Raw genomic sequence first — 25,344 nt, forward strand, 5'->3', positions numbered from 1 at the left:
CTCTTCTTTACATGCTGGAATAATTTATTGGTTTGAAAAACAGGCACTACATCTAAGACAAAACACGTCTCTTTACATTTCCTACTCATCCCTGGCTTCTCAGTGTGACTTTTTTATGCTGCTTTTGTTCGCCTGTTATATTTATATCATGAAGAAGACAGTGTGCCCACACCAAGGATCCCGAGCTGCTGGGTAGGGTCTGCCCAGGGACTACTAGGGACTACCCAGCCTGCTTGCACCTATATGTTTCCGCCTCCAGCTTTCGGCTGCTGACCCGGAAGACACGGATTCGATCCCGGCCACAGCAGTCGAATTTCGATGGAAGCGGAAATTCTAGAAGGCAGTGTGTACTGTGCAATGTCAGTGCACGCAAAGTACCTCAGGTGGTCAGAATTTCCGAAGCCCTTCACTACGGTGTCCCTAATAGTCCTAGTCTCTCTGGGACGTTAAGCCCCCATGAGCCATAGCCATCGAAGGTACACCTAACCGGTTTCGAAGAAAGGTCTGGATTTTTTAGACTCTAGCTGTTTATTGCATCTTTCCTATATGTGCGTATCTGATCAACTGGACAAAATAAGAGCTCATTTGATGCAGCGATTAATTTGTAAATGAATTTTTAAAAGGTTCCCTGAACCGAGTTGCAGTCGGGCTACACTGGCGCGCTCGCGATCCATGACATGAGCCGATGGGGTCACTTGCTTCTGACTCGCTGAACTGCGCGTATAGTGAACATAGGGGAGTGCATAATGGAAAATTGGATTTTAAGGAAAGGAAATGGTCCAGTAATTCTCTCACATCTTGATGGACACCTGAACCATGCTCTAAGGGAAGGGAGGAAGGTGGGAGGAAAAGAAGAAAGTGCTGTTGAAGAGGGCTTCTGAATAATTTCAACCACCTTTGGACACCGTGCATTGACATCACACGGGCGCCTTTGCGTTTCTTTGCAGACGTGGCTGGGTTCGAACTGGGGAACTCTGGCTTAGTAGCCAAGCGGGTTGTTCGTTTCGCTTCGCTTCGGGCCCTCTCAGCCTACCTCTATCAAGTCTCTCCCCTGACAGGCAACCCGTGAATGCACGTGCGCAACTCCAGCCATTTCGTCGAATGTCTTTTCCACGTGCAACTAGAAGCGGTGCAGTGCATAATTTCGTTTGACGTGGTCTCGCTCATAACCAGCATTCTAGTGCCCTCTGCCGTCTCCACAGCAAACCAAGCCCTCGAGGTGGACGCTGACCTCCGCGTCAGGACTAGCCTGAACTGGGAAGAACTCTGCCGTCTCGTGGAAATATGCCTGAATAGCACAGCTTTCCCCTTCAAAGGGGAATCCTACAAACCAGTGGCATTGCCCTGGGTGCCACTGCAAACTGCATACAGTCATTTCAAGAAATACTAAAAGTTTTCCTTCATTGACGACTGCTTCTGCATCCTAGAGTTGGAAAATTTCCTTGCAAATCTGAAAGTTCTCTAGCCGTCTATCGATCCAGTTCACAATGGAACGAGAAAAGAACGCCTTGTCATTCCTTGATGTCATAACAAAAGGGGGAGCCTTGAAGGGGCGGAGTTCAGTGTCTTATACCGGCCGCTACTTAAATTTTAATTCCAAACACCCTGCTAACCACAAGACATCCGTTGTCTCCTCTGTTCTGAGGAGAGCAAAGTCCAGCTTCTCCTCTGAAGCGGAGAGGAAAAGAAGCCATCGTGTTCACCAATCTGCAGAAGGGTGGCTACACATGTGGCTTTTTTCAATGAGTTCGCTGCCGGCAGGCTCAGGACAGGGAGGCCAGTCAACACAGAGACAACGAAACACACTCGCATTGTGCTTTCTTGTGAGAAGTGCCAGCTAAGCGCTGGCACACGTTCTACGAAAACACAATTGCATGTCTCGCGAACCAGTTTCAACGATCAGCCGCTTTCTACCACGAGCCAAATATCGCGTCCCTGGAGAAAAACAGCTGGGTTCAATTTACAAAATCTGTGCTCTGGGTGCCCGGCCTCGTACATTGGTAAGACAAAACCTTGATCAGTGGCGAATCGGGCAACGACCTCCGGTCAATGAATTCGGAAGGCAAACCCGTCGCAAAGCGCTGTGAACGCGCAGATCACAGTCTCCTTTGAAAAGGTGAGTCTTTGCCATGGAGCCCAATCCATTCAAGAGAGAAAGGCGCTGGTGAATATGACTCCAGGAACGAGTACGTTAATGGATTTCGCCCCCTGAAGAAAGGACAGAGTTCACAGGTGAGTACCCGGCGGCACTGGGGATCGAACCTTGCACTATAGTTAGAGGCTTTTGCTATGCATCAACATCGAGAATAATGTGAAGGGTAAAGCCTGAGGCCACCACGGTGGCTCGGTGGTTATGGCGCTTGGCTATGCTATGCATAACATCGAGAATAATGTGAAGGGTAAAGCCTGAGGCCGCCACGGTGGCTCGGTGGTTATGGCGCTTGGCTATACTGACCCGAAATACGCGGGTTCTATCCCGGGCGCGGCGGTCGAATTTTGATGGGAGCCAAAATTCTAGAGGTCCGAGTACTGTGCGATGTTGTGCACGTTAAAGAACCCTAAGTGGTCGAAATTTCCAGAGCCCTTCACTACGCGTACCTTTCATAGCCCGAGTAGCTTTGGGACGTCAAATCCCCCATAAACCAAACCAAACCTGAGTGACAAATTTGACGGAGACATTTGTTTCTTATTGCTCTTTGCGTCAAGCTAAGAATGAGCCCTTTTTTTTTTTCTTGCAACATATGCTGCTCGCGCTAGGCGGACTACAGCCTGGCTAATTCGCGCGATGTGCCTTGATCAATGCCGAATTTTTCAAGCTGGCTTTGCTCGACACCAAAATGTGCGCGCAAGCGCTAACGGTTCGGATCCGTTCGAGCTACAAAGATTTCACTTATCACCCAGTTTAAGTAAGCAAACCGCAGAACAATCTCCTAGAACTATATTGTAGCAAAAGCAACACTACGCTACAGCACTGTAACTAGTCGCCGAGCCATTTCGCGGAGCCGAGGAAAGGCCATACTGCGCATGCGCGAGGAGCAGTGACGTCACCGCCGCTGCCGCGCGCTCTCCATCATCTCTCTTTTTCTCCTCGTTGCTTTCGCAGTCCTCCAAGTATCCAGGTTTAGCCAGAACTAAACCATTGCAGATTTATCAAAGGACTCAGTATTCTATGGACCATCGCCACAATCTAGTACACTGGTAATAGTAAGAAACTGTATGAGTACACTACAATAACCGAAAAAAAAAAAATGCAGTGCCTCAGATCCCTTTTACCCATGGGGGATTTTTCCTCCATGCTTTTACCCAAGACCTGGTAAAAGTTTTGCACGCATCCTCAGCTGCAGTTCTCTGCAATATAACTGAAAATCATAAAAAAAATTGATGGTTAATATTTTTGAATTACAGCGAAGGAAGTCTTGCTTTTGTACTTTTACAACTTTATGTGGCAGCATTATTACGAAATCACGGCTCGTCCAAGTGGAAAGTGGACGGCTCAAACAGTTTGAGGTTGCGGTCTGTCAACTTTTCTCTGCATGTGCACACCACCGCTCGTCAAAATGATCGCAATACTCCGCTCTCCTTCGCCTCTCTTTTGAACTTCCTCCAAGTGCCCATAGCTCGAGGCGGTCGCGCGTCTGTCATGTGAGCCCTGAGGGCCGCCCCAGAGAGCCATGAGCCGCTGGAGCGGCCTCGGTATTAATGGCTCCTCACAGCGACCGACGGGAACTCCCGGCGCTTGACGGCTACTCCGCTCAAGCCTTCTCCCTGCACCGAGGTAATGTTTACACGCGGCCGTACAATAAACAGCCCCGCGTGAAAGGCATCTTCCATTTTTAAACGCCCCGCTTGCTGGCGGGGTCGCCGTTCCCGAGCCATCTGTGTACGCGATCACGCCTCGCGTGGTTTGTTTACACTGGGCCCTGTCCTGTGGTTCCTCGAAACCCGGCGTGTGCTTGGCGCAGGCTTGTACAACCACGTTCGCCGGTTCGCGACCTGATCGTAAATTGACCCCCGAGCACGGAGTTCGAACCTCGGTCGTGCCTCGGAGCGTTTCTCGTGGCATGCTCCGTGGAACCCTTCGTGCGTGGTTCGTAGCGCGTCATCTACGACCCCGCTGGATTATTAGAGTGTGCAAGAAGCGGATAGGTCTGCTCGAGGATTGTTTCGATGCCCGATGAGGAGTCAGCGCGTTCTAACCAGTGCAGCAAAAGGTGACTTCAATGCTTACATCGCTGCGATAACCTTGTGGTTATTTAGTCGAGCTTTTAGATTGTACGTTTTCGAAGTTAGGCGCTAGCATGGATAAGTCGCGGGATTCTTGATTGTGCTGGCTGTGTTTCTTGTTTATCTCGCCGGCCGTTCTCGCAATACCGTTTTGTACTTGTGTAAATTTGCATCGGATGCCGTACTACTTCGGGGCCAGCATTGTTGGTTTGGCGTGGCACATGCGATTTGTTCTTCAGTCGCAGCCACTGGTTGTTGTGTTTTTAGCCAGTGGAGCCCCAAATATTGACAGGAAGAGCTTGCAATTGGGTTACTGAGACGTATAAGGCATTTTATCCTAATGGCTCATCGTTTCCTGCCAGTCAGTCGCGAGGTATTTCTTACAGAACTGCTGGTGTCGCGTGAGGGATTTTATCATTATCACGAGTGATCGTGTCATTACTGCGCTGCAAGAAAGTGCACGCTGTTTCAAGATGCTTGTTTGTGTCATCGACGGAAACTGCAGCACTTACCATTTATTATTACCCCGATTCATAGCAGAAATTATTTCGTTAAAAATTAAGGGAAAATGATTTGGACACAGGGCTGATTACCACTGGTCTAATTCAGTGGCAGTGTATGACGACCAAGGGAAAGAAAACATGGCCCCCGGCTAGTGGCCACTGCTGTGGGCAAGGTTAACTGAAGGTAATTTCAAGAACCTTTGTCCTGCTGCGGAGGTGGTCTTGAGAGTTTGGTTACTATTACAGTGGGATTGTAAGCTTCCAGGGTTTATAGTGTGTGTCGTGTTAATTGAGGAGGAAATTTTAACTTCAAGCTTTTAGAAGACTCTAATTTATGTTGTGTGCAATTTTAAAGGAAACTGAATGCTGTGCCTGCAGTTCAAAAGATGTTGATGGCATTTCAATGGTGCGAGGGCACCTTTCACCTAGGAGCGCTATAGCACATGGTATATTCATCTATTCAAGGTGGGATCAAAGGCCCATTTCTCCAGTGTATCACCCCAGATAAGCCGAGCACCAGGCCAGGGGAAAGCTTGTACCCATTGTATTGCTGGTGGATACCCAGTGGCACTGGGGACTGAATGATTGAACCCCGCACTTCCTGTATGCAAGGTGGATGCTCAACCACTAGGTCACCGCTGTGGTAGTTCTGAAGATGTTCTGGAAGGGATGTCTACTGTCCACATAAGGCGAAGTGAGTCAAACACAGGCCCTTCCTAAAGCTTTGCAGATTGTTGTTAAGAAGACGTAGTCGTTCGGTTAGTAGCATATGTTTGTCTTTGCAGTTCTGTCCATATCATCACTTGTTATACTGGTCATGGTGCAGGATTTCAGCTGTGACTTAACTTTTGCAGTGTCAAGATCACAGTTACCCAACTGTGGCTGTTGTCCGCTCATCCTGTGACTATATTTGAATGTTGTGGGGGTGCTATCACATTTTTTTCTTTGGAATCCATGTACCGGTGTCTCATAATAGCAGCAAGATGCCAGTATCATTTGGTGCTATATGTTTGAAAATAGTAAGATTTTCTACTTTTTTCAAGTAAAAATGCTCATTAGTAGCTGCCTTGAGGATTGTGTAACATACCAAATGTTTCTTGGTTCGGTTCAGCATTGTAGACCAGGGAACAAACACCAGTTAATGATATCCTGGCCGAAATCAAAAAGGGGAAATGACCGTAGGCAAGGCATATAATGCGAAGGGCAGATAACCAATGGTCTTTTAGGGCAACAGAGTAGACTCCCACAGAAGACACGCGCAGTGCCTTGCACTGCCAAGCTCTATTCAATCCTACTGCTGAACGCAGCATTGTGCCCAGTTGCAAGGATGTGGGCAGTGTGGGCGTCTGGTTTCCGTTTATAGGCCGAGGATGTTTTTGCTCTGCATGGGTATTCTGTTGACTGTATCTATTACTTGTTTTTATCGTGCCCACCAGCTTGTAGTTTGTTGTGGTTAGCTGCATTGGACACTGTGCTAGTGCATGAGCACATAGACTGATAGTTGTTTGGCAGACCTTGAAAAACCATGCGATGTGTATTCGAAATCACGTACAGCTTTCCCTTGGGGAAACAGAGTGAACTCCAAGCAAAGGCAAGCACAGCTTGCAACAGCAGAGAGCTGAGTAGAAATGAGATTAGGAACCTTGTGGGGGTAGAGTGGCCACTGTTGGCATAGGACAGGGGAGTTAATCTGAGATCAGTGGCCTTTGTCCTATGATGTACTATCGGGGAAAAAAGTGGTATACTCCACATGGCGGGAGCAGGGGCAACTGAAAACTGCGGCATTTTGGCGAGCTAAAGCGCGGAACATTGAAACAAGCCAAGCGACACGCCTGCTGGTAATAAAGGTCACGCATTGGTTGTCTCGATACCAGATGCCGCCTGTAGATGGCGTTGCAGTGCAGTTTTTCGTTATCGAGCCAGGGCACCTTTGGTAGGCGCCCGCCCGTTACAAAGGGAAGGCTACATCATCTTCTTCATCAACCGTTGCTCCGGCTCCCGCCGTGTGGAGTATACCACTTTTGTCCCCGATAGTATATAAGCCGGCTGTTGGCAGTGATGACAGTGATGATACTAAGAAAGAAAAGCATAGTGGGCAGGGCATCAACGAGTGGCAGAAAGTGCGGGGCTTGGGAAATCTCCCAGGACAGTTCAGCTGACACAGCACATGACTAGGAGAGGCCTTTGCCCCTCACTGAAGACTACTGGGCTAGTGACAAGGACAGCGAGATATGTTGTTACTTCATAAGGTCGCTGTGGCATGCAGGATGTCGTCCCTGCTGTTTGAGCCGAGCGAGGGGCGCTGCGGGAGTTGCACTCCGCCACCGTCGTCGCAGCAGAGCCACGGCTACCACCTGGCGGCGGGACCACAGGGCGGGGGGCCGCGTATGCCCCCTTTCGCCCCGCAGCCCCACGTTGGAGAGCAGCCACTGCGCTCACTGTCGGTCACATCAGCCCACACCCAACAACAGCAACAGCAGCAGCCACAGCCAGTGTCAACCGTCACCTGCAATGCACACGAAGTGTGCCACTACTTCCAGCAGGTGGGCAGGCTCTGCAGCATTAACCGGTCATGGGAAGGCTAGGGAAGTGCATTTTAGTTTGGGGCTTAACGAGAACATGGTTAGACAAATTGATTGGGTAGTGAAGTGCATTTTAATGCCAGAGAGTGCCAAGGGGCTAGTTGGTTCTAATGGGTGTATCACTTCCTGGTTGGTGTGTGGTCTTCTTCCCTTGTCTTGTCGTTGCATTGTTTCTTTCCTGTATGCACGTTAGTATTGCACTTTATAAGAATGGGGTTAGGCAAATTTATCGGCCAGGGAAGAACATTTTATTACTGGGCTTTATGGCAATGTCGTTAAAGAAGTTGATTGGCTTATTGGTGTACAGCAGAATGATGGAAGAAGTACGGCATGTCTGATGACGTCTCCTTCCTTGTCATGTTCTAAAAAAAAAAGAAAAGTTGCCGCCATCTTTGCATTTGTTCTTTTTTATAGGCATAGCCTGGCTTGTGACGTCAGTGTAACCTGGATTGAAGAAATATTTTTTTAAGTGCTCTGAGATGTTTCCTGCCTGAGTATTTGCTACACCAACCATACCAGGGTACCTACTCATAATGACTAAAGCACTGACAATTTGGGGAAAAGTTTGTGGCAGGAGAAGATAATAATAATTAAGGAATAATTCTGGTAGGTCGACCTATAAGCTTAGCCAACACATAAAGTTTGTAGTCTGTAATGGTCTAACTAACTAAAGTTGAAGAAGAATCAAGTTTTTTAAAGTTTGATGATTCAGATTAATAGTTGATGATTCAGGTTCCATGTAAAACTTTCATTCGCTATGGAACTGCCATTCTGTGTTAAGCCATAGAATCAACACCAACAAAACATCAATAGTTTCTTTCGCTTACTTTTTTTCAGTGACTGCTGTAGAGGTTTAATTAGTTTGACTACACAGTGTTCTTTTACTGGGCTACAGAGAGCATTAGTTTCGTGGTACAGTGGGCTCTTGTTAATTTTAACTGATGGTTTGGTCCTGTCAGCAATAAGTGTGTTGCGAAGTCTGGTCTTAATTCAAACTAAGCTTGCTTTGGACAAATTTCCAGTCTCCTTACAGTTCAAATTAATAAGAGTTGACCACAGTAGCAGTGTCATTTAATGAATTATTATTCATTCAAACTTACTGTTTATTTGCACTCCTGCTTTGGCCCTCTCAGCATGAGGTGTAACAACAACACTACCTTAATTTGAGGTTCCACATAATTTGAACAGATTTCTAGTCCCCTTTCGAGTTCGAATTATCGAGGTTTGACTGGAGTAGCAAGTTTGTGTTCTTTCTGACTTACGTTTCAACAAATGTACACGAGCTCACACATGAACACCTCGTGACCTCACCTGGCCATGTGCGCATGTTTCCAGGTCTTCTACGTATCGGCCATTCTCACTGGCATTGCCCTCGTCATCGCCGGTGCCATCCAGACCGGGGCTCCGGACTCCTCGCTGAACTCCGAGCTCCCCTTGATGCCCTCCAGTATGAGCGAGCCGGAGGGGGCGGTGGGCGGCGGAGACCTCCTGGTGTTCGTCTACATCGGCGTGCTGCTCATCGGCGTCAACATGTCGCTGCTGCTGCTCCAGTGCTACATGCGCAGCAAGGAGCTGCGTCGGGCGCGGCGGATGATTCTGCAGCCGCCGTCTGTCCCACCCGCCACAGTGCATTACAACCCGCTCGTGTCTGTCGGGCCGCCCAGACAGGTGACAGCTAGCCTTTGCTCATGTGCCGTGCATCCCAGTCTTAGACTTGGACAGGGATTCTTAAAGGGATACTGAAGCAAAATCTTAAAATTGAACAAAAATGCTTAAAATAGATTCTCGGTCGACCACCTGGGGATCTTTAACGTGCACTGGCATCGCACAGCACACGGGCGCCTCTTACGTTTCGCCTCCATCGAACCAGACCGCGGCGGCCGCATTTCGATGGAGGCGAAACGCAAGAGGCGCCCGTGTGCTGTACAATGTCAGTGCACATTAAAGATCCCCAGGTGGTAGAAATTATTCCGGAGACCTGGAGACCTCCACTACGGCACCTCTTTCTTTCTCTCTTTCTTCTTTCGTTCCTACCTCCCTCCCTTCCCTTACGATGCGGTTCAGGTGTCCGCCGAGATATGTGAGACAGATACTGCGCCATTTCCTTTCCCCAAAAACCAATTTACCGATTTTAATGTGATTACACTGAAATCTAGTTGCCACTTTGCATATTTTTGAGCGGGTGGTTTTATTTTCAGTGTTTTATGAGCGCGCGCCAAGCCCTCCCTGCCGGCGCAAGTTGAAGAGCGTGACGTCATGACACCCTCGTCGCGTCGCTTGAAGCGCAATGTTGCACTGCAGTTTGGGTAGACCAAGCGATATGGCTCCCTACCTCCGACGCTGCCGACGCAAAACTGGCAAAACCTGCAAGTAGTGATGGCAATCGTGCTCCTGCGGGAACAGTGGGCATGCGGGTGTTACGACGTCTAGTCTCAGCTTCCACAGGTGGCCGCCAGGTGCAACGATACGCCAATAAATTGCGAAAGAAACGTGCTATCCGCCTTTTTTCACTAAAATGCTTGTCGCCTTTATCAGTTTTAGCCTTCAAGCTCTTGTTTACATGTTAAAGAGCAGCTCCAAAAGTTTGGTTCAGTACCCTTTTAAACATTTCAGCCTCGATGATCCCCGACGGCTTGCAAAATCTGCTGAGAAACTCTGAGTGTCTTGGCTTCCATCCTATCCAGCCCGCCATAGATGTAAAAACAAGTATGCAGTCGCATAGACCCTTGGAATATGCTCAGATTCAATCGACAATGACTGTCTGCTTAGTGAAACACCCTTCTGTGAGAAATTCTGTGAAGTAAATAAAAGATGGGCATTAAGGCATGCAATGGTTTGGGTTCTCAAGGAACCCAAAAAGCATCCATGGAACCTAAGGGTTCTGCGGAGCCTAGGTTGAGAACCCCTGAACTAAAAAGAGTGAAAGTATTGGCACATTGAACACTGCCACTCTACATAAATTCACCTCATGCAGTAAAATGAATTCACAGTGGATTCAGAAGACCCTTACAATCAAGGAGTGGCACGGAAAGAGACGTGCAAGCCACATTTCTGGGCCATTTCCTGTTCGTGAAATAATATACGACACAGTCCAAATAGCCACACTTCTGTGGCGTGGTGCCAATAACAACACCAATGTGGACTATCTCATGTTCATACTTCTGCTGTGCACAGGTCATCACCACATGTGCTTAACTCCTGTCCTAAGCCTTGGGAGGTAGGCTTTGACGAAAATTAGATTCGAATGGAGATTGTAATTTGTTGCTTCAAAAATAGCACTCTATTTATGTGAAACTGCTATGATGGGTTGGGAGGGACAAATATCTGTCACAGCTGTAAAGGCGAGTTGTGTTGCAACAGCAAATCACTTGCTATCTAAATCCAGTGCCATTCCAGTCCAAATCAAGACATGAGAAAAAGAGAGAACAGCATAATGGCTTATATTAGACGGCCTGACAATTGCCATGATTATCTTGACAGTTGTTCCTTAGTTAAAAATGCAAGGATGTGGCCTAATTCATTTCATTTCATTTATTGGTTTTGTTTGGCCAGTACAGAGACTGCAAACAAGGGAGAGCAAGCTAAAGGCGCCTAGTAGCGCCTGACAGAGGCCTGCCCTCCCCATGTAAAAAAAAACAAAGCAAAGTGGCACTTGGCAATGGTACAAAGTTTCCATAAGTAACAAAAACTAGAAAAACAGCGGATATATTGACAACGAAACAGAGATCAGGCATGCATAGAGCTAAGCACAACAAACTAAGATCAAAACATAACAAAGACAAAAACTGATTAGGTAGAAACACACCACAACTAGCTATAACAAAAATATTCATGAACAGTTTTCCTAAATCTGACCTCGGACATATTTTGTAGTGACAATTCTGTTAAATATGGATAGGTGTTTAATGTATGAGGAATTATGTGAGTTAGTTTTTGGAACCCATAGTTTGTACGGGATTTTGATGCATGGTATTGAGGGTGCCTAAGACTGTATGCTGTTTGGGCAATTAAATATGTGCTCTCGAAAGTCTGCCAGTTTCCTTTCATAAGGTTTCTGATATAAACAGCAAGCTTCTTGTGTTGGTTCGTAGTTCACAGCCACGCCGGGCTGTTTGAATGCACAAGACGATGACTAGCATGCTAAAGCTGTGATGATGGAGGCTTAGGCTTGAGAACCGGGAAAAATTCACAAATAAAACCAATTGTTCATGGTTATCTTGACAGTCGTTCCTTAGTTAAAAATGCAAGGATGCCATTTAATTGATGTTGGTTTGTAGTTCATAGCCACACCGGGCTCTTTGAATGCACAAGACGATGACTAGCTTGCTAAAGCTGTGATGATCGAGGCTTAGGCCTGAGAACCGGGAAGAATTCACAAATAAAACCAATTGTTCATTCGAAACTGCATCTTGTCCATGTCGTTCATCGCAGCTTTAGTGTGTTGATGGTCTTCTTGTGCCTTGTCCATATGTGTGCTTTACGTGACAGTGTGAGGTTATGCCTTGAAATTTGCTCCGCAGGTGGTGATGCCCTGTGCCATGGACCTGGCGTCCAGCATGCACAGGCAGCAGCAGCAGCAGCCTCAGATGCCGTCGCCGGGTAAAGTCCAGCGGCGCGGTGGCGGCTACGGTCCAGCGTCCGTGCACAGCGTGGCAACGGTGCCGGCCATTCCCAGCTCTCAACCTCACTGGCTGCTCACACCAGGCTCCCGGTGAGTGACGCCCCCCTCCTCCTCGATTTTTACTGAAAGTAAATGACTGGATGTTCATTCACTTCAGCAAAACACCCCGCTTTTGCATGTGTGTTGCCCGTGGAGCTTGCCGTTTTCGTGCCTTTAAGGGGGGACGCGGCTCTGAAGTCTAAAGAAATAGTTACAAAAATTAATTTCTTGAAAATTTTTGTATCCTCTTGTATGCCTCGTTTTCTGTGCTGTCCCGAAGTTTGATTTGTGAAGCGGACCGAGAAGTACTCAGAAAGCTTGTTTCAAACTTGTTTTGTGAACCGCGGTGGCCATACATTGCAGGGAAATGCTCAAACAATGGCTGTTTTTCTCCAGTACGGTTTTTGGCCTAGATGCTCCCCTTGTGAAGCAGATTTCTACACGACTGGTTTATCTCTTTTGAACCCGTTTGTTTTCTTGCCCTCCTAGGACCATAGTGCAGGCTGATATTGTTCACTTTTCAAATTTCAAAAAGGTTCTCACTGTAGATATGTCAGTGTACTCTGCAATGGACAAAAATTGAAAACCGAAATTCGTGCTTTGCGGAAGAAAAAAAATTATAAGACTGTCTTAGCCTGTAATACGCCAGGAGGAAAGCAATGAATGTTGAACCAGCCCTCTGCCACATGTTCGTAATTCTGGAACCTGTTGATAAGATTCGGAGGGAAAATATATACTATTAGAAAACAATTTTTGGGAAATTTAGCAGTGAAATTTTGTGAGAGTACAGTTGAATCCCGGTACAACGAACGCCGCTTCAACGAAATTTTCGCCACAACGAAGTAATTTGCATTCCCCGTGAAACCCCCATAGGACTTAATGTATTAAAATTTCCTCAAAAACGAAGTACTTTGCGAGCACGTGTTCGCTTCTACGAATTTTTTTTGCAAATTTTCGCGGGTGAGTGGACCCTCCGTCTTGTCTTTCTTCAGAAGTTGAGTGCTGAAGAGCGACTTCCCGTTCCCGCCGTTAATTTTTTTGCATCGCAGACTGTTGGGGGGGGGGGGGGGGGGGGGTACGCGCACTCAATCGCACATCCTCCTCGCGCACACCCTCGTGTGCTTTTTTTTTTTTATCCAGATGCCCACGTGATTTTTGAAGTGACGTCACGCCCCGCTCATTGGCTCTTTGCTGGGCTTCTTCGATTGATGTAGCTCGCTGTCATGGTGCTCGCGGTTTCCTGTCAAGCACGAAAGCGCGTCATGATAACTTGCTAGCGGTGTTGGCTGGTAAGCGTTCGCGGCCTCCAAGCGAAGAGGGGCTCCTCGAAAGCGCGTGTAAAATGCGCCAGCGCACGCCATCTACTAGCGTCTTCGGCCGCGTCCTCCGTGGCCGCGTCGTCTGCTAGGCACCGAGCGCGTTTCAGGCAGTCTGTGTGGACCGGTGGGCGGAGCCATCGGTGGGCGGAGCTTCGTGTGCTGTCGGAGAAAAAAAAAAAAGGAAAACGCGAGAGTGCAGGAAGAAGCCCACTCCGCCTCACCATTTCTTCCTTTGTGTGTGCACCGTTTAGCGTGGTCTCGTCGCGTCTCTGCTCTGCTGAATTCCTAGGATGTCGCCGCCAGCGAAGAAGCGGAAATTTCTTTCACTAGAAGAAAAAGCGCGTATTATCGCCGAAGCAGAAAGCGGGAAGAAGAAGTCGATTATTGCCGCAGATTTTGGCATCGCGCCGAGTTCGTTATCAACGATACTGAAGAGCAAAGAAAACATCGGTAAGGCACTTGCGTCGGGCACTTCAGCTCAATACAAGAAGGTGACGCAGCCAACTGCGATATTAGCCTAGGGCGGCTTACAGCCGGCGTTTTGTCATCGCAGGGGTCTGTTGAACCCCGAGTAGCAGTATCAAGACGTGTCGTTGGAGCGCGCGTGAGCATTGACTTATGCAACGCCAGGCCGGCGGCAGCAAGCCCGCGAGAGCGCCGTGGTAGCACGCAGCGGTGCAGATGCGATGAGGCCCAACGGCTCTCGAAACGATGTGGGGGAGGAGGCAAGTAGAGGAGGTGGTGAAAGAAGGAACGGAGAAGAGGAGGAGGAGGAGAGGCGGCTTTGGGCGAGGAGACATATGCAACGCCAGCCCGGGATCAGCCGACTCGTCTGTAATTTCTCGACAGCGAAATTTTTCGTACGCCCCGCCGATTTCGTTGTGGCGGGATTCAACTGTAGCCATAAAGTTATTTCCAATTTCCTAAAAAACTTTCATGTAAGCTCTGTGGCTTTCCCTAGGTGTGTTGATGTTTGTCTAGGAGCAATAGACGCACTTATTGCCGAAGGAAATCAATTAAAAATGTTCCTGCAAGCCGATTCAAGCTGGTGACGTTTGCACCGTAAAGGACTCTGTGACCGCCATTTCGAAGTGAATCTGCACCGGGAAACTGTGTTGACACACTGCAGTTTACTTGCAACATCAGCCGGTGATGGTGACATCTGTATTTCATTTGGCGGCTTTCTTTGGCTTATGAAAACAGGAAGCAAAAAAAAAAAAGATGGAGGTCGGTGAAAGTAGCGTTTGTGTCGTTGGAATGCGGTAATCCACCAACACAGGCCAATTTCAATTTGTCCTTGGTGTCACAGGTGGCAGTGACCAGGCTTTGGGACCAAGCTCTGCTTAAATTTATCGGAGGCAGCAGACGTGATGTAGTGTAAATTACACAATGGACAAACAAAGATGATACTACGCACATCATGGGTGCTACATCGCACGTAGGTATGTTAGCACCAGTGATGTGTGCATCTTTGTGTCTTCGTCGTGTTTTTTGCTGCATCAGTACGTGTTATGGAATACAGATGCACCCAAACATCTACCATTATCTGAGCCAAACGTCTTCTTAAAACTCATGTATTCCTTGATGGTTGTGTTACTGAGCTGAGTTCGGAATGGAACATCAGCATGTTAAGGCCTACCACGGCGGCCACTCCGATGGAGGCGAAACGCGAAAGGCGCCCGTGTGTTGTGGGATGTCAGTGCACGTTAAAGATCCTCAGGTGGTTGAAATTATTATCTGGAGACCTTTTTCTCTCTTTCATGTTTCACTCCTTCCTTTATCCCTTCCCTTACAGCACGGAGATATGTGAGACAGATACTGTGCCATTTCCTTGCTTCAAAAACCAACTCAATTTAATTTAATTTAAGGCCTCTTGCTAACTTGCTGAGCCTGTTCGAGTTGGGCTGGTTCCAGATTTCTTCAGTTATCATGTAACTTGAGAGTCACTAATTGAGTGGCATTGGCTATAGTATTGGGAGCTGTATAACACTGATTGGCCTTGTTTTTTAGTAAATGTGAATAAAACATATCTCTCTTGTTTTTCTAGTGGTAGCTACAAAACCTTGGGCTTTTTTCTTGCTTTTACAATGGCAACTCCAGTTTACCTGTCTTGTGTGCATTCCAAGCTATTCATGGGCATTCTGACCTGAATACCAGTGACTTGATGCTTGAGGTTCTCTGCAAAACAGGCGTTTGGTAATGAGGTCCAACTTTTGTCCACATTGATTGCTCCAAAGTGAGAGAAAGCAATCTTTGCAAAAGCACAAACATGCAGTTTTGATGGTGTGATCGCCAAGTGATGATCCAATTGGTAGATGTTGTATTTAGCCTTGACGAGCTTTCGGGTTCGATTCCGGCCGCGGCGGCTGAATTTCGATGGAGGCAAAATTCTAGAGGCCCGTGTGCTGTGCGATGTCAGTGCACGTTAAGGAACCCCGGTTGGTCGAAATTTCCGGAGCCCTTCACTACGGCGTCCCTCATAACCTAAGTTGCTTTGGGACGTTAAACCCCAATAAACCAATCCAAACCAATCTTAGTCTTCACTAGTGCCTTATTAGGCTCACATGCTTTTTGCGTCAGGTGTGATTTTTACTTTAGTTGGCAGGGACTTGGTCTTTGAAGTTTATAATTGCAGAAGTAATTTTTTCAAAAGGCTATTCTTTGATGTTTGTAAGCTCTTTATTTCACTGTTTCACACTGAAAAAAACATCCCAAGATCCTAGTGGCATCCAAAAACGTCCTGCATTCATTGTGTAATGTCAGTCTGTAGTGTTCGCGTGATCTGTGTATTTTTTATTTTTTTTTTCCAAGGTGTACTCAAGTGCAGTGGTTTTCACTCACAAATCCTCGACTCTGCAAGTTTGGGGGAGCAGTGTTCTGTCTACAGGGGCCGAATTACGGAATGATCACAATCTCAAAACAGTCACAAAACAGTCACAAAGCCCGGCTCCCATTGGTCTGCACTCACCAATGGACATACAGTTGAATCCCGCCACAACGAAATCGGCGGGGCGGACGAAAAATTTCGCTGCCGCGGAATTTCGTTGTCGAGAAATTACAGACGAGTCGGCTGATCCCGAGCTGGCGTTGCATATGTCTCCTCGCCCAACGCCGCCTCTCCTCCTCCTCTTCTCTTCTCGCCCAACGCCGCCTCTCCTCCTCCTCTTCTCTTCTCGCTCAACGCCGCCTCTCCTCCTCCTCTTCTCTTCTCGCCCAACGCCACCTCTCCTCCTCCTCTTCTCCGTTCCTTCTTTCACCACCTCCTCTACTTGCCTCCTCCCCCACATCGTTTCGAGAGCCGTCGGGCCTCATCGCATCTGCACCGCTGCGTGCTGCCACGGCGCTCTCGCGGGCTTGCTGCCGCCGGCGGCGACATCCTAGGAATTCAGCAGAGCAGAGACGCGACGAGACCACGCTAAACGGTGCACACACAAAGGAAGAAATGGTGAAGCGAAGTGGGCTTCTTCCTGCACTCTCGCGTTTTCCTTTTTTTTTTTTCTCCGACAGGACACGAAGCTCCGCCCACCGATGGCTCCGCCCACCGGTCCACACAGACTGCCTGAAACGCGCTCGGTGCCTAGCAGACGACGCGGCCACGGAGGACGCGGCCGGAAACGCTAGCAGATGGCGTGCGCTGGCGCATTTTACACGCGCTTTCGAGGAGCCCCTCTTCGCTTGGAGGCCGCGAACGCTTACCAGCCAACACCGCTAGCAAGTGATCATGACGCACTTTCGTGCTTGACAGGAAACCGTGAGCACCATGACAGCGAGCTACATCAATCGAAGAAGCCCAGCAAAGAGCCAATGAGCGGGGCGTGACGTCACTTCAAAAATCACGTGGGCATCTGGAGAAAAAAAAAAAGCACACGAGGGTGTGCGCGAGGAGGATGTGCGATTGAGTGCGCGTACCCCCCCCCCCAACAGTCTGCGATGCAAAAAAATTAACGGCGGGAACGGGAAAGTCGCTCTTCAGCACTCAACTTCTGAAGAAAGATGAAGAAAGACAAGACGGAGGGGCCACTCACCCGCGGAAATTCGCAAAAAAAATTCGTAGAAGCGAACACGTGCTCGCAAAGTACTTCGTTTTTGAGGAAATTTTAATACATTAAGTCCTACGGGGGTTTCACGGGGAATGCAAATTACTTCGTTGTGGCGAAAATTTCGTTGAAGCGGCGTTCGTTGTACCGGGATTCAACTGTATCAACCTATAGGAGCAGGGTTAATGGATCCGCTTGTGGCAGTTTTGTGATTTGATCGTTTCGTAACTTGGCCTCTGGTCCAGATAAAACTGATATGTTTGTTACGGAGTGCCGGAAGCAGGTGGAGTAGGGGTGGGAACAAACGCGGGTTAATGACATCCTAGTCGAAATCAAGAGGAAGAAATGGGCTTGGGCAGGGCTTGTAATGCGAAGGCAAGATAACCGCTGGTCCTTGAGGGTAACGGAGTGGATTCCAATAGAAGGCAAGCGTAGCAGGGGGCGGCAGAAAGTTAAGTGGACGGCTGAGATTAGGAAGTTTGCGGGGATACGGTGTCCGCAGCTGGCAAAGGACAGGGTTAATTGGCGAGACATTGGGGAGGCCTTTGCCCTGCAGTGGGCGGAGTCACGCTGGTGATGATGATGATGAATGCCGCTGGAGACACACAGGAGCATTTTCGCAGTATTCTGTTGCATTAGAATGAGGTTCTGAAGTCAGTTCCAAAATATTCTTCACTGTGTGAATTGTGCCCTCTTTCTCTGATTCCAGGGCAGCTACGGTTGCCAGCCAGCCGCCTCCCAGCTACGACAACCTCCTGGTGGTCGGCCACCCGCCACGTGACGTCGCCACGCTGCATCTCATCTAGTCACTCACAAGCGCCACCCCGCTTTGGTCGTGCGCTCGGGCTCAAATCAACGCTGCTGCACTTAGTTGTAAGCGGAGGCTTCCCCCAACCTCAGACCACAATCTTTCATGTCTGCAGCTTCTGTGACTATCCATTTTTTTCTTCTTCATGTTCTCATCATGTGATGCGTACCTCAATTTTCTGCAGTTGATTCTGCGTTTGGATTCAGGGTCTCTGCAAGCGGTCGGCCTAACTTTATTTCCCCGTCATGTAATGTCAGCCTGAAACAAACGTGGACAGGATACTAAGTGAAATGTTATAACAAGAACACGGAACTCTCTTTGAGGAGGAGTACAGGCAGAGTCCATTAACACTTCCACTCAGCGGTCTTAGCAACATCAGAGCGAAAAATCATGTGGGCTAATGATCGATCTACCTTAACTGTAATCTTCTCGTTTTGCTGTTCCATCTTGTTAATGTTTTATTTGGAGTTAACGGTGCACACGCAGTGCGGTAATGAAAAGTATTTAAGTCATTATGGTATGCAGCTGGGCTAGTTAGAAAATTGATTAGTAACGACCGGAAGTGGAACAAGCAGAGCACATACAGAAGAGCACGAACAAAAGAAGTGCTGTATCCTGTCATTTGTGTTCGCCTTTTGGTGCTCCTGTGTTCATGCTTCTGTTTGTTAAGAATGGAAGTGTTTAAATAGGAGCTGTAAATCACGAGGACTAGTTGTCTGACAGTGCGTGTGGTTATTTTATGCTCCAAAGGGTGACATCCACAAGTAATGCTTATTGACGGAGTGCATCTCATATATCTGGCCCCATTTGTACATACTTTGGCTGTAGCAAGTGGGGGAGACACCTCTGGTATTGTTCGTGCTGCACCGGAATTCAGCCTTTTTATGATTTTGATGAGGAATTTCTGCAGCGTTTGATTTGCCCGCTGGCCTGCCAAAAATGCATGTTTTGCTCACCAGCATCAGCAAGCATTGCTGTAACATGAAAAGATATGGGCTGTGGTGTCAGTCTGCATTTTGTGACAAAAAGCAGCACAGATGAACGCCTTCGTGGTCACTTTAAATTTCGAGCTGCTCTTGCAACCGTCATACTGTTTATTTCAAAACCTTATACTTTGCGTAGAACGGGGAGATGAGATTACATCAACCTTAGGAACTGTTCACCTTTTGCTGAGGCTGCCTTCTTGTTGGAACTGAACCGTCACCGATGTGGCACATTTTTACGCTTGTTGAATTGAGTTTTATGTTTCATCGGCAGTTTATTTTTTTCTTACTTCAGTGTGTTATGTTTAAGAGTGAGGAAATGCTGCATTGTACCTATGTTTGAGTCACTTCATCATAGCTATGAGGTTTGTTCTTTTCACGCATCACTTGTTCATTCATCATCTTGTGTCCACTTGAAACTGCCCTGTTCTACAGTGCCATGTAGTACTGACACCAGAACTTTGCCCCTTTTTGGGCAGTTCAAGTGCAGTTAAGACAACTTTCTTCTCAGTGTTCCAATTGTTTTGTTGTCAACTTAAGTGTTTGCCCAGCTTCTATGCTCCGTTTCATACATCAGGTGCAGTTCTGTCAAAGCTAGCGCTCGTTTGCGCTGCCTACCTCCGCGATCAAAATGTAGTGCGTTCTTTGTGGAGAGCAAAAACTAGGAAATGCTTTGCCTGCAGGCTTATTGCGTGATACTTTTGTCATGAGCTTGATTAAATGTGCACTTATCGTTGATGACACGCTTTCGCATTCTCGTGTCTTAGACCACTCGGCCACAGAACGAGCGCGGAGTAACGCGACTCCCTTTATTTTCTCATGCGGGCCATTTCCGTACCTTCACAGCGTTGCACCTGATGTATGAAACGGAGTATAGCCACGTTCAAGAATTGCTATGCTATCCAGCATGTTGCATTTATTGTGATGAAGCTCTTCTTTGTGTTTTCTCTCTCTCTCTAATTTGTTTTGTGGAAATTTTTAGAGCCAACTACCGTATAAATGCGTGTAAGGGCCGCACATTTTTTTTCCAGATTCGGGGGCCAATTTTCGGGGTGCGGCCCATACACGCGATGTACAAAAAAAACTTTTTTTTTAAGTAAAAACACACCAATCAGGGAATGAGCGGCATTTATTACACGTCCAATCGTCACTCACAGAGTATTTCGACTCTGAGCTGGTGCTAGCTCCGGTGCATGCTCGTCTAAAAGAAGCCGCGCAGCATGTCCGCTGTCAATGCGTAGCCGTTGTTCCGCACTTCCATCACATAGCAGAGCAGCTCTTCTTCCAGTTCGGGAAACTCGCACGGCTTGCCTCGAAAAGCGCTCTTTTTGCAGCTTATGTTTCTCAATGCACCTTTTTGGTTGCACAATCATCAGACGCGCTTCTCGGTCACGTCGAATTCCCTGTCAGCCGCACGCTTGCCGTGTTCGAGAGCTAACTCCCAGCCGTGTAACTGATAAGGTGCTTGCCAATTGTGATAAATCTAAGTTACTCGGCGGCAGCACGCGAAAGCCACAACTGCGATAAACGCGCGAACACGCCACGAAAGGCTGGAGCTGGCGCTACTGATGCGGATGTAGATAGCGAGAAGTCGCGGCAGAAAAAAAAAAAAAAATTACGATGATGGCTGCGGCCTCGGGCGCCATCCATGGACGGTTTTTGGAAGCTCTTGTGAGAGTGCTTGGCCTCCACGATCAAGCCCTCCGCGATCGAGTGCTCCGTTGTTCGCAGCCGTAGCCGATCGCGGAGGCCACGGCGCGTGCATTTAGAAGGCTATTCCCACCCGAGTCATGGAAAGTTCGGGTGCGGCCCTTACACGGATTTATTTTGTTTTAATTATTTCCTTCGGGAAAGCGGGGTGCAGCCCATACACGGGTGCGGCCCTTACATGCGTTTATACGGTAGTTAACAAAAGTTTCCAGTGTGCACTGACATCAAATCGCTCCTTGTAACAACTAGTGAACAAATGCACTGCTTTTTTTATAGATGAGCACAGTTAAATATTTCACACTGTGTACCTCTCTACTTCTGTTTAATTTTTGCGTCTATTTTGAGCGTTTATATTGAACTCTGTAGTGCTACCTGCGTTACCAGTTGTGAGCTTTTTTTCTTTTTTGTCAGCGGGAAAGTGCTCTGCTCAGGCCTCAGGGTATGGGGCAGCTATAGCTTTGCTACTACTGCTTACTAGCTCAGCTTAGCTTGCAAACGAGCAATAATTTTGCATGGTTATGTTGTTATGTTGCCAGAGCGAACCGGGCAGCCCTACTATGTGACGAAGTGCATGAGATTGAGCGCTTCGGTAATGGTGCAATTTTACTCGTGTGGCTTTGTGGTATTTTATGTTATCTTTGGTAGAGGCAGGAATTCTCAGTTGCAGATGTGTGAGTGGCTTCTAAACCATAAGGGGAGGTTACCGTGGTGCAGTTAAAAAAAAATGATGCCGACTAAATAGAGCCATAAGTTGGCTGTGTTATCTGAGTATGATGAAAGAACCATTTTTTTTTTTTCGCGACTAAGTATAGAGCCATAAGTTGGCCACGTTTTATGAGTATATTGAAAGAAGCAACGTTTTTCTTTTCTTTTTTTGATGCAATGCTCCCAAAATATGCGAGCCCTCGAGAAGGCATGAGTCGAGAGAGGGCAGTATTTACTGTATTTACACAAATGTAACGTGAGATTTTTTTTTCTCCAGTCGTCTGTTTCAGAATGCATCCCGCGTTGTATTAAAACTGAAGTATGAATTTAACGCAACTTTTTTTTTGCTTCTCTTCAAGAGAGGTTTGTGAGCTTCTCGGAGAAGCCAACTTCTTGATGACCTTGGAGTTGCGGAGGGCTGTGAGCGAAGGGTTGCTGTAATTGTGGAAAGAAGGTTGCCGTGGGCCGTTGAGAAAGAGAAGGCGTTATAACGTATTTTAAGGTTGAGGACGCATTATAATTGTAATGTATGTATTTGTTTTTGTTTTTTTCTTGAGGTCTCAAGCTCTGTCTTCGTGTTATACGTGCAAATGCGGCATTTATTCAAAAATAAGGGAGACGTTGATTCCACCCTAACGAAGCTAGCTGTGCTGGTATATTATAACAATTCGATTTCATTTTTGTATTTTCAGCTGGCTGTCATAGTCATGGGTTTGGGCAGGGCATGTAATACGAAGTCACGATAACCGATGGTCTTTAAGGGTGGCAGACTAAATTCCGAGGGAAGGCAAGCGTAGCAGGGGGCGGCAGAAAGTTAAGTGGGCGGAGGAGATCAAGAAGTTTGCAGGGATACGGTGGCCGCAGCTGGTGAAGGACAGAGTTAATTGGAGAGACATGGGAGAGGCCTTTGCCCTGCAGTGGGCGTAGTCAGGCTGTTGATGATGATGATTGGCTGGAGGGACTCCATGCCTCTATTATTATTATCATTAGGCTTAGCCAATAATGAAAGAAGAGGGAATGCAAAAACGGAATGTAATTGGTTCTGCTATTGGCTGCCCCAGCACTTGGACACTTGAAGTGCTTGGAAAGCCACTTTTGATTGAACAGAGGTGTCAGCTTAAGAGTGTACGAGCAAAAAAAGTAAGGATAAATAGTTTTTTTTTTTTAAATTGGGGTACAATTCATGAATTATGCATAGCCCTTCCTATCCACACTATTATCCTTTATGAACTTGAGAAAGCTGTTCGATTTTTCCTTGGAACAATGCAGCTGTGATAAAACAGTAGATGCTAATGGCGATTCCTCGTCAGGTTTAGTTTCGTCAATTTTGAGTTGAATGAAAAAAATACTAGTTGGTGATCTGGAAAGTCATTGTGGAGCAGCAAACGTGATGTAATCCAAGCTTCTTCGCCATTACCTTACACAGCAACATCATCAGCCTAGCCATGTAACCAGAACAAATTTATTGAAATACTTCATCTCCTAAACTCTTGATGCTCTCACAGTTCCAAAAAGCCAAATCTCTCTTTGCCACACGAGGATTTCTAGAACTGACTTGGAAGATAGGTTGTTATAGTCCATTCATCAATGCTGTGGTTTTGTCAAAACGCTTAATCCCTTTTTTCAGTTTGTGAAATTATTTTAAAACATTCTGGCTACAAGCCTTTTTCTCTCTGGCCAGTACTATCGCAGCATGTTATCATAGTTCATATCTGTGACAGGACTGTCACTTTTATCTTGGCTCAGATAATCAGAGGATGTTTCTTTTCTACTGCACCAGGAAATGGATATAGACGTGATATGCAGTTTCATATTTTTTTTCTCATTTTTATATTCTCAAGGTTCCTGTCAAGTGAGCAGACTTGCTTCCTAGTCTCATGCAATCTCAGTTCCTGTTATCAAGTAGACACGCTTTTTAAGAACCGCTAGTCACCGTATTTGCTTCACCAAGACAGGCACATCATTGCTCATTCAGTGAGGGGGCAGAGAGACTCGGGAGTTCAACCGCTGACGTGACGCATGGATGAGAATTCCCTGTTACTCATGATAAGTGCAATAAGCTCCCCCTTGCCAAGATGCACCAATCTTGGAACAGCTGCAACAAGAACTGCTGTCATGCCTTTGTAGTTTGCCTTTTTTTTTTTTTTTGCGTAATCTCTCGAGGTGATAAAAGATTTGCTTTAATACCTCCAGAAAAATTTGAATGTCAGAAATTCTGAGGTCACTTAAATCTGCTTACCTGGAAGAATGCGAAAGCTTGCGTTTTGAGGAAAGGGATGAGCACAGTACAGCCCAAAACTTGGTGGACACCTCAACTGCGCCTTTGGGGGGGGGGGGTGCTTATGTCATTGGTTCGAACCCCTAGCCTCTGACTTGACTAAAACATGTTAGCTATATGCAAAGAGAGAATGCTATGACACCACGCGGAATGCTGTACGACAAACGATTCCTCAAAAGTTTGGTAAATGTTTTCGGGATTGTTCAAACAAGCATCGTCGCTTTGGTGGGTCATCAACGAATTAGTCATGACTAGTTAGTCATCAAGTAATTAGTCATGACTAGTTAGTTATTAACCAGTCATGACTAGTTAGTCATGGATCATGGCAACTGCGCGTATCAATGAGTCACCCCAGGCATCAACTAATTAGTCATGACTAGTTAGTTATTAACCAGTCATGACTAGTTAGTCATTGATCATGGCAGCTGCTCGTATCAATGAGTCACCCCAGGTGTCAACTAATTAGTCATGACTAGTTAGTTATTAACCAGTCATGACTAGTTAGTCATGGATCATGGCAGCTGCGCATATCAATGAGCCACCCCAGGTGTCAACTAATTAGTCATGACTAGTTAGTTATTAACCAGTCATGACTAGTTAGTCATGGATCATGGCAGCTGCGCGTATAAATGAGTCACCCCAGGCATCAACTAATTAGTCATGACTAGTTAGTTATTAACCAGTCATGACTAGTTAGTCATGGATCATGGCAGCTGCGCATATCAATGAGCCACCCCAGGCGTCAACTAATTAGTCATGACTAGTTAGTTATTAACCAGTCATGACTAGTTAGTCATGGATCATGACAGCTGCGCGTATCAATGAGTCACCCCAGGCGCTGTATGTAACTCTGGATGGACGGGAGAATGAGCCATTAAAGGCTTTCGCCTTAAAAACCAATCTGCACACCTCGCATGAGCAGCTGTTTTCAACCCTCTCTTGAGCTAGTACAAAACAGGCTGAGAAGTTCGTCTTTTATTCTCTCCAGAGGGAGCTAAAATTGCCGCCTTTGTAAAGATAACAGCAGATTTTGCAGTAGCTGCTCAGGATAAGGGGTTAGATAAGACGCTGGCAGCTTTTATAATCCTTGCTGCTTTGATCCTCGTTCTCGCACAATGCTCTCAGCCTTGTAGTATAGTACCATGACTTTTGTGTTGTCTCAGTTGGAGACCCAGAAAGGTTTCTATTCTATACTGAACACTGTTCTTAAAGTTATTCTGCCCTCCTATCACGTACTTTCCCTCACAGAGGAGAGAAGTGCTTGAAAAAAAAAAACACTTCATGTGGTGGAGTCTTTCAGCATTGAAGGGGCTCTCAGGAGAACTCCATCAAATTTTTGTTAGAAATTATTAATTCTTTGGCCCTTCATGGCTGTGTTGATTATTGTCCGACAGTAAGAGACCCATTTTTTTGCTAAGGAAATTGTATTAAAAAATTGGCCTCTTTTTTTTTTTTTTTTGCCACTCGATTGAAACTGGCAATACCTACAGTGAAAAGGACTCCGTGATCACTGTGCAGAAGTGAATGGCCTAGCC

The 25,344-nt window shown here is 46.9% G+C and overlaps 1 protein-coding gene across 3 annotated transcripts; it reads left to right on the plus strand.

Moving 5' to 3' along the window:
• The first annotated feature begins 136 nt into the window (after positions 1–136).
• Positions 137–18,174, plus strand: LOC149347922 (uncharacterized). Of its 3 annotated transcripts, none has more exons than XM_089587749.1 (5): positions 137–3,775; positions 6,994–7,270; positions 8,645–8,977; positions 11,830–12,020; positions 18,035–18,174. In XM_089587749.1, exons 2-5 carry the CDS (start codon positions 6,995–6,997, stop codon positions 18,129–18,131), a joined length of 897 nt encoding a protein of 298 aa, XP_089443875.1. In that variant the 5' UTR covers positions 137–3,775; position 6,994; the 3' UTR covers positions 18,132–18,174. The 3 variants fall into 3 exon arrangements, with proteins under 3 accessions (XP_089443875.1, XP_089443873.1, XP_089443876.1); XM_089587747.1 differs by lacking the exon at positions 137–3,775 and adding an exon at positions 3,784–4,211; XM_089587750.1 differs by lacking the exon at positions 137–3,775 and adding an exon at positions 4,256–5,421.
• The last annotated feature ends 7,170 nt before the right edge of the window (positions 18,175–25,344 follow it).

The sequence above is a fragment of the Amblyomma mixtum genome, chromosome 4 (genome assembly GCF_055824585.1).
Source record: "Amblyomma mixtum isolate Tamu chromosome 4, ASM5582458v1, whole genome shotgun sequence".
NCBI lineage: Eukaryota > Metazoa > Arthropoda > Arachnida > Ixodida > Ixodidae > Amblyomma > Amblyomma mixtum.

Excerpts from the sequence above, each read along its gene's own strand:
- LOC149347922 (XM_089587747.1), top strand. The coding sequence starts at position 4,168 with ATGCCCGATGAGGAGTCAGCGCGTTCTAACCAGTGCAGCAAAAG. Across the intron at positions 4,212-6,993 it reads TCTAACCAGTGCAGCAAAAG|GATGTCGTCCCTGCTGTTTG; the intron begins GTGACTTCAATG and ends TGTGGCATGCAG. Across the intron at positions 8,978-11,829 it reads CTGTCGGGCCGCCCAGACAG|GTGGTGATGCCCTGTGCCAT; the intron begins GTGACAGCTAGC and ends TTTGCTCCGCAG.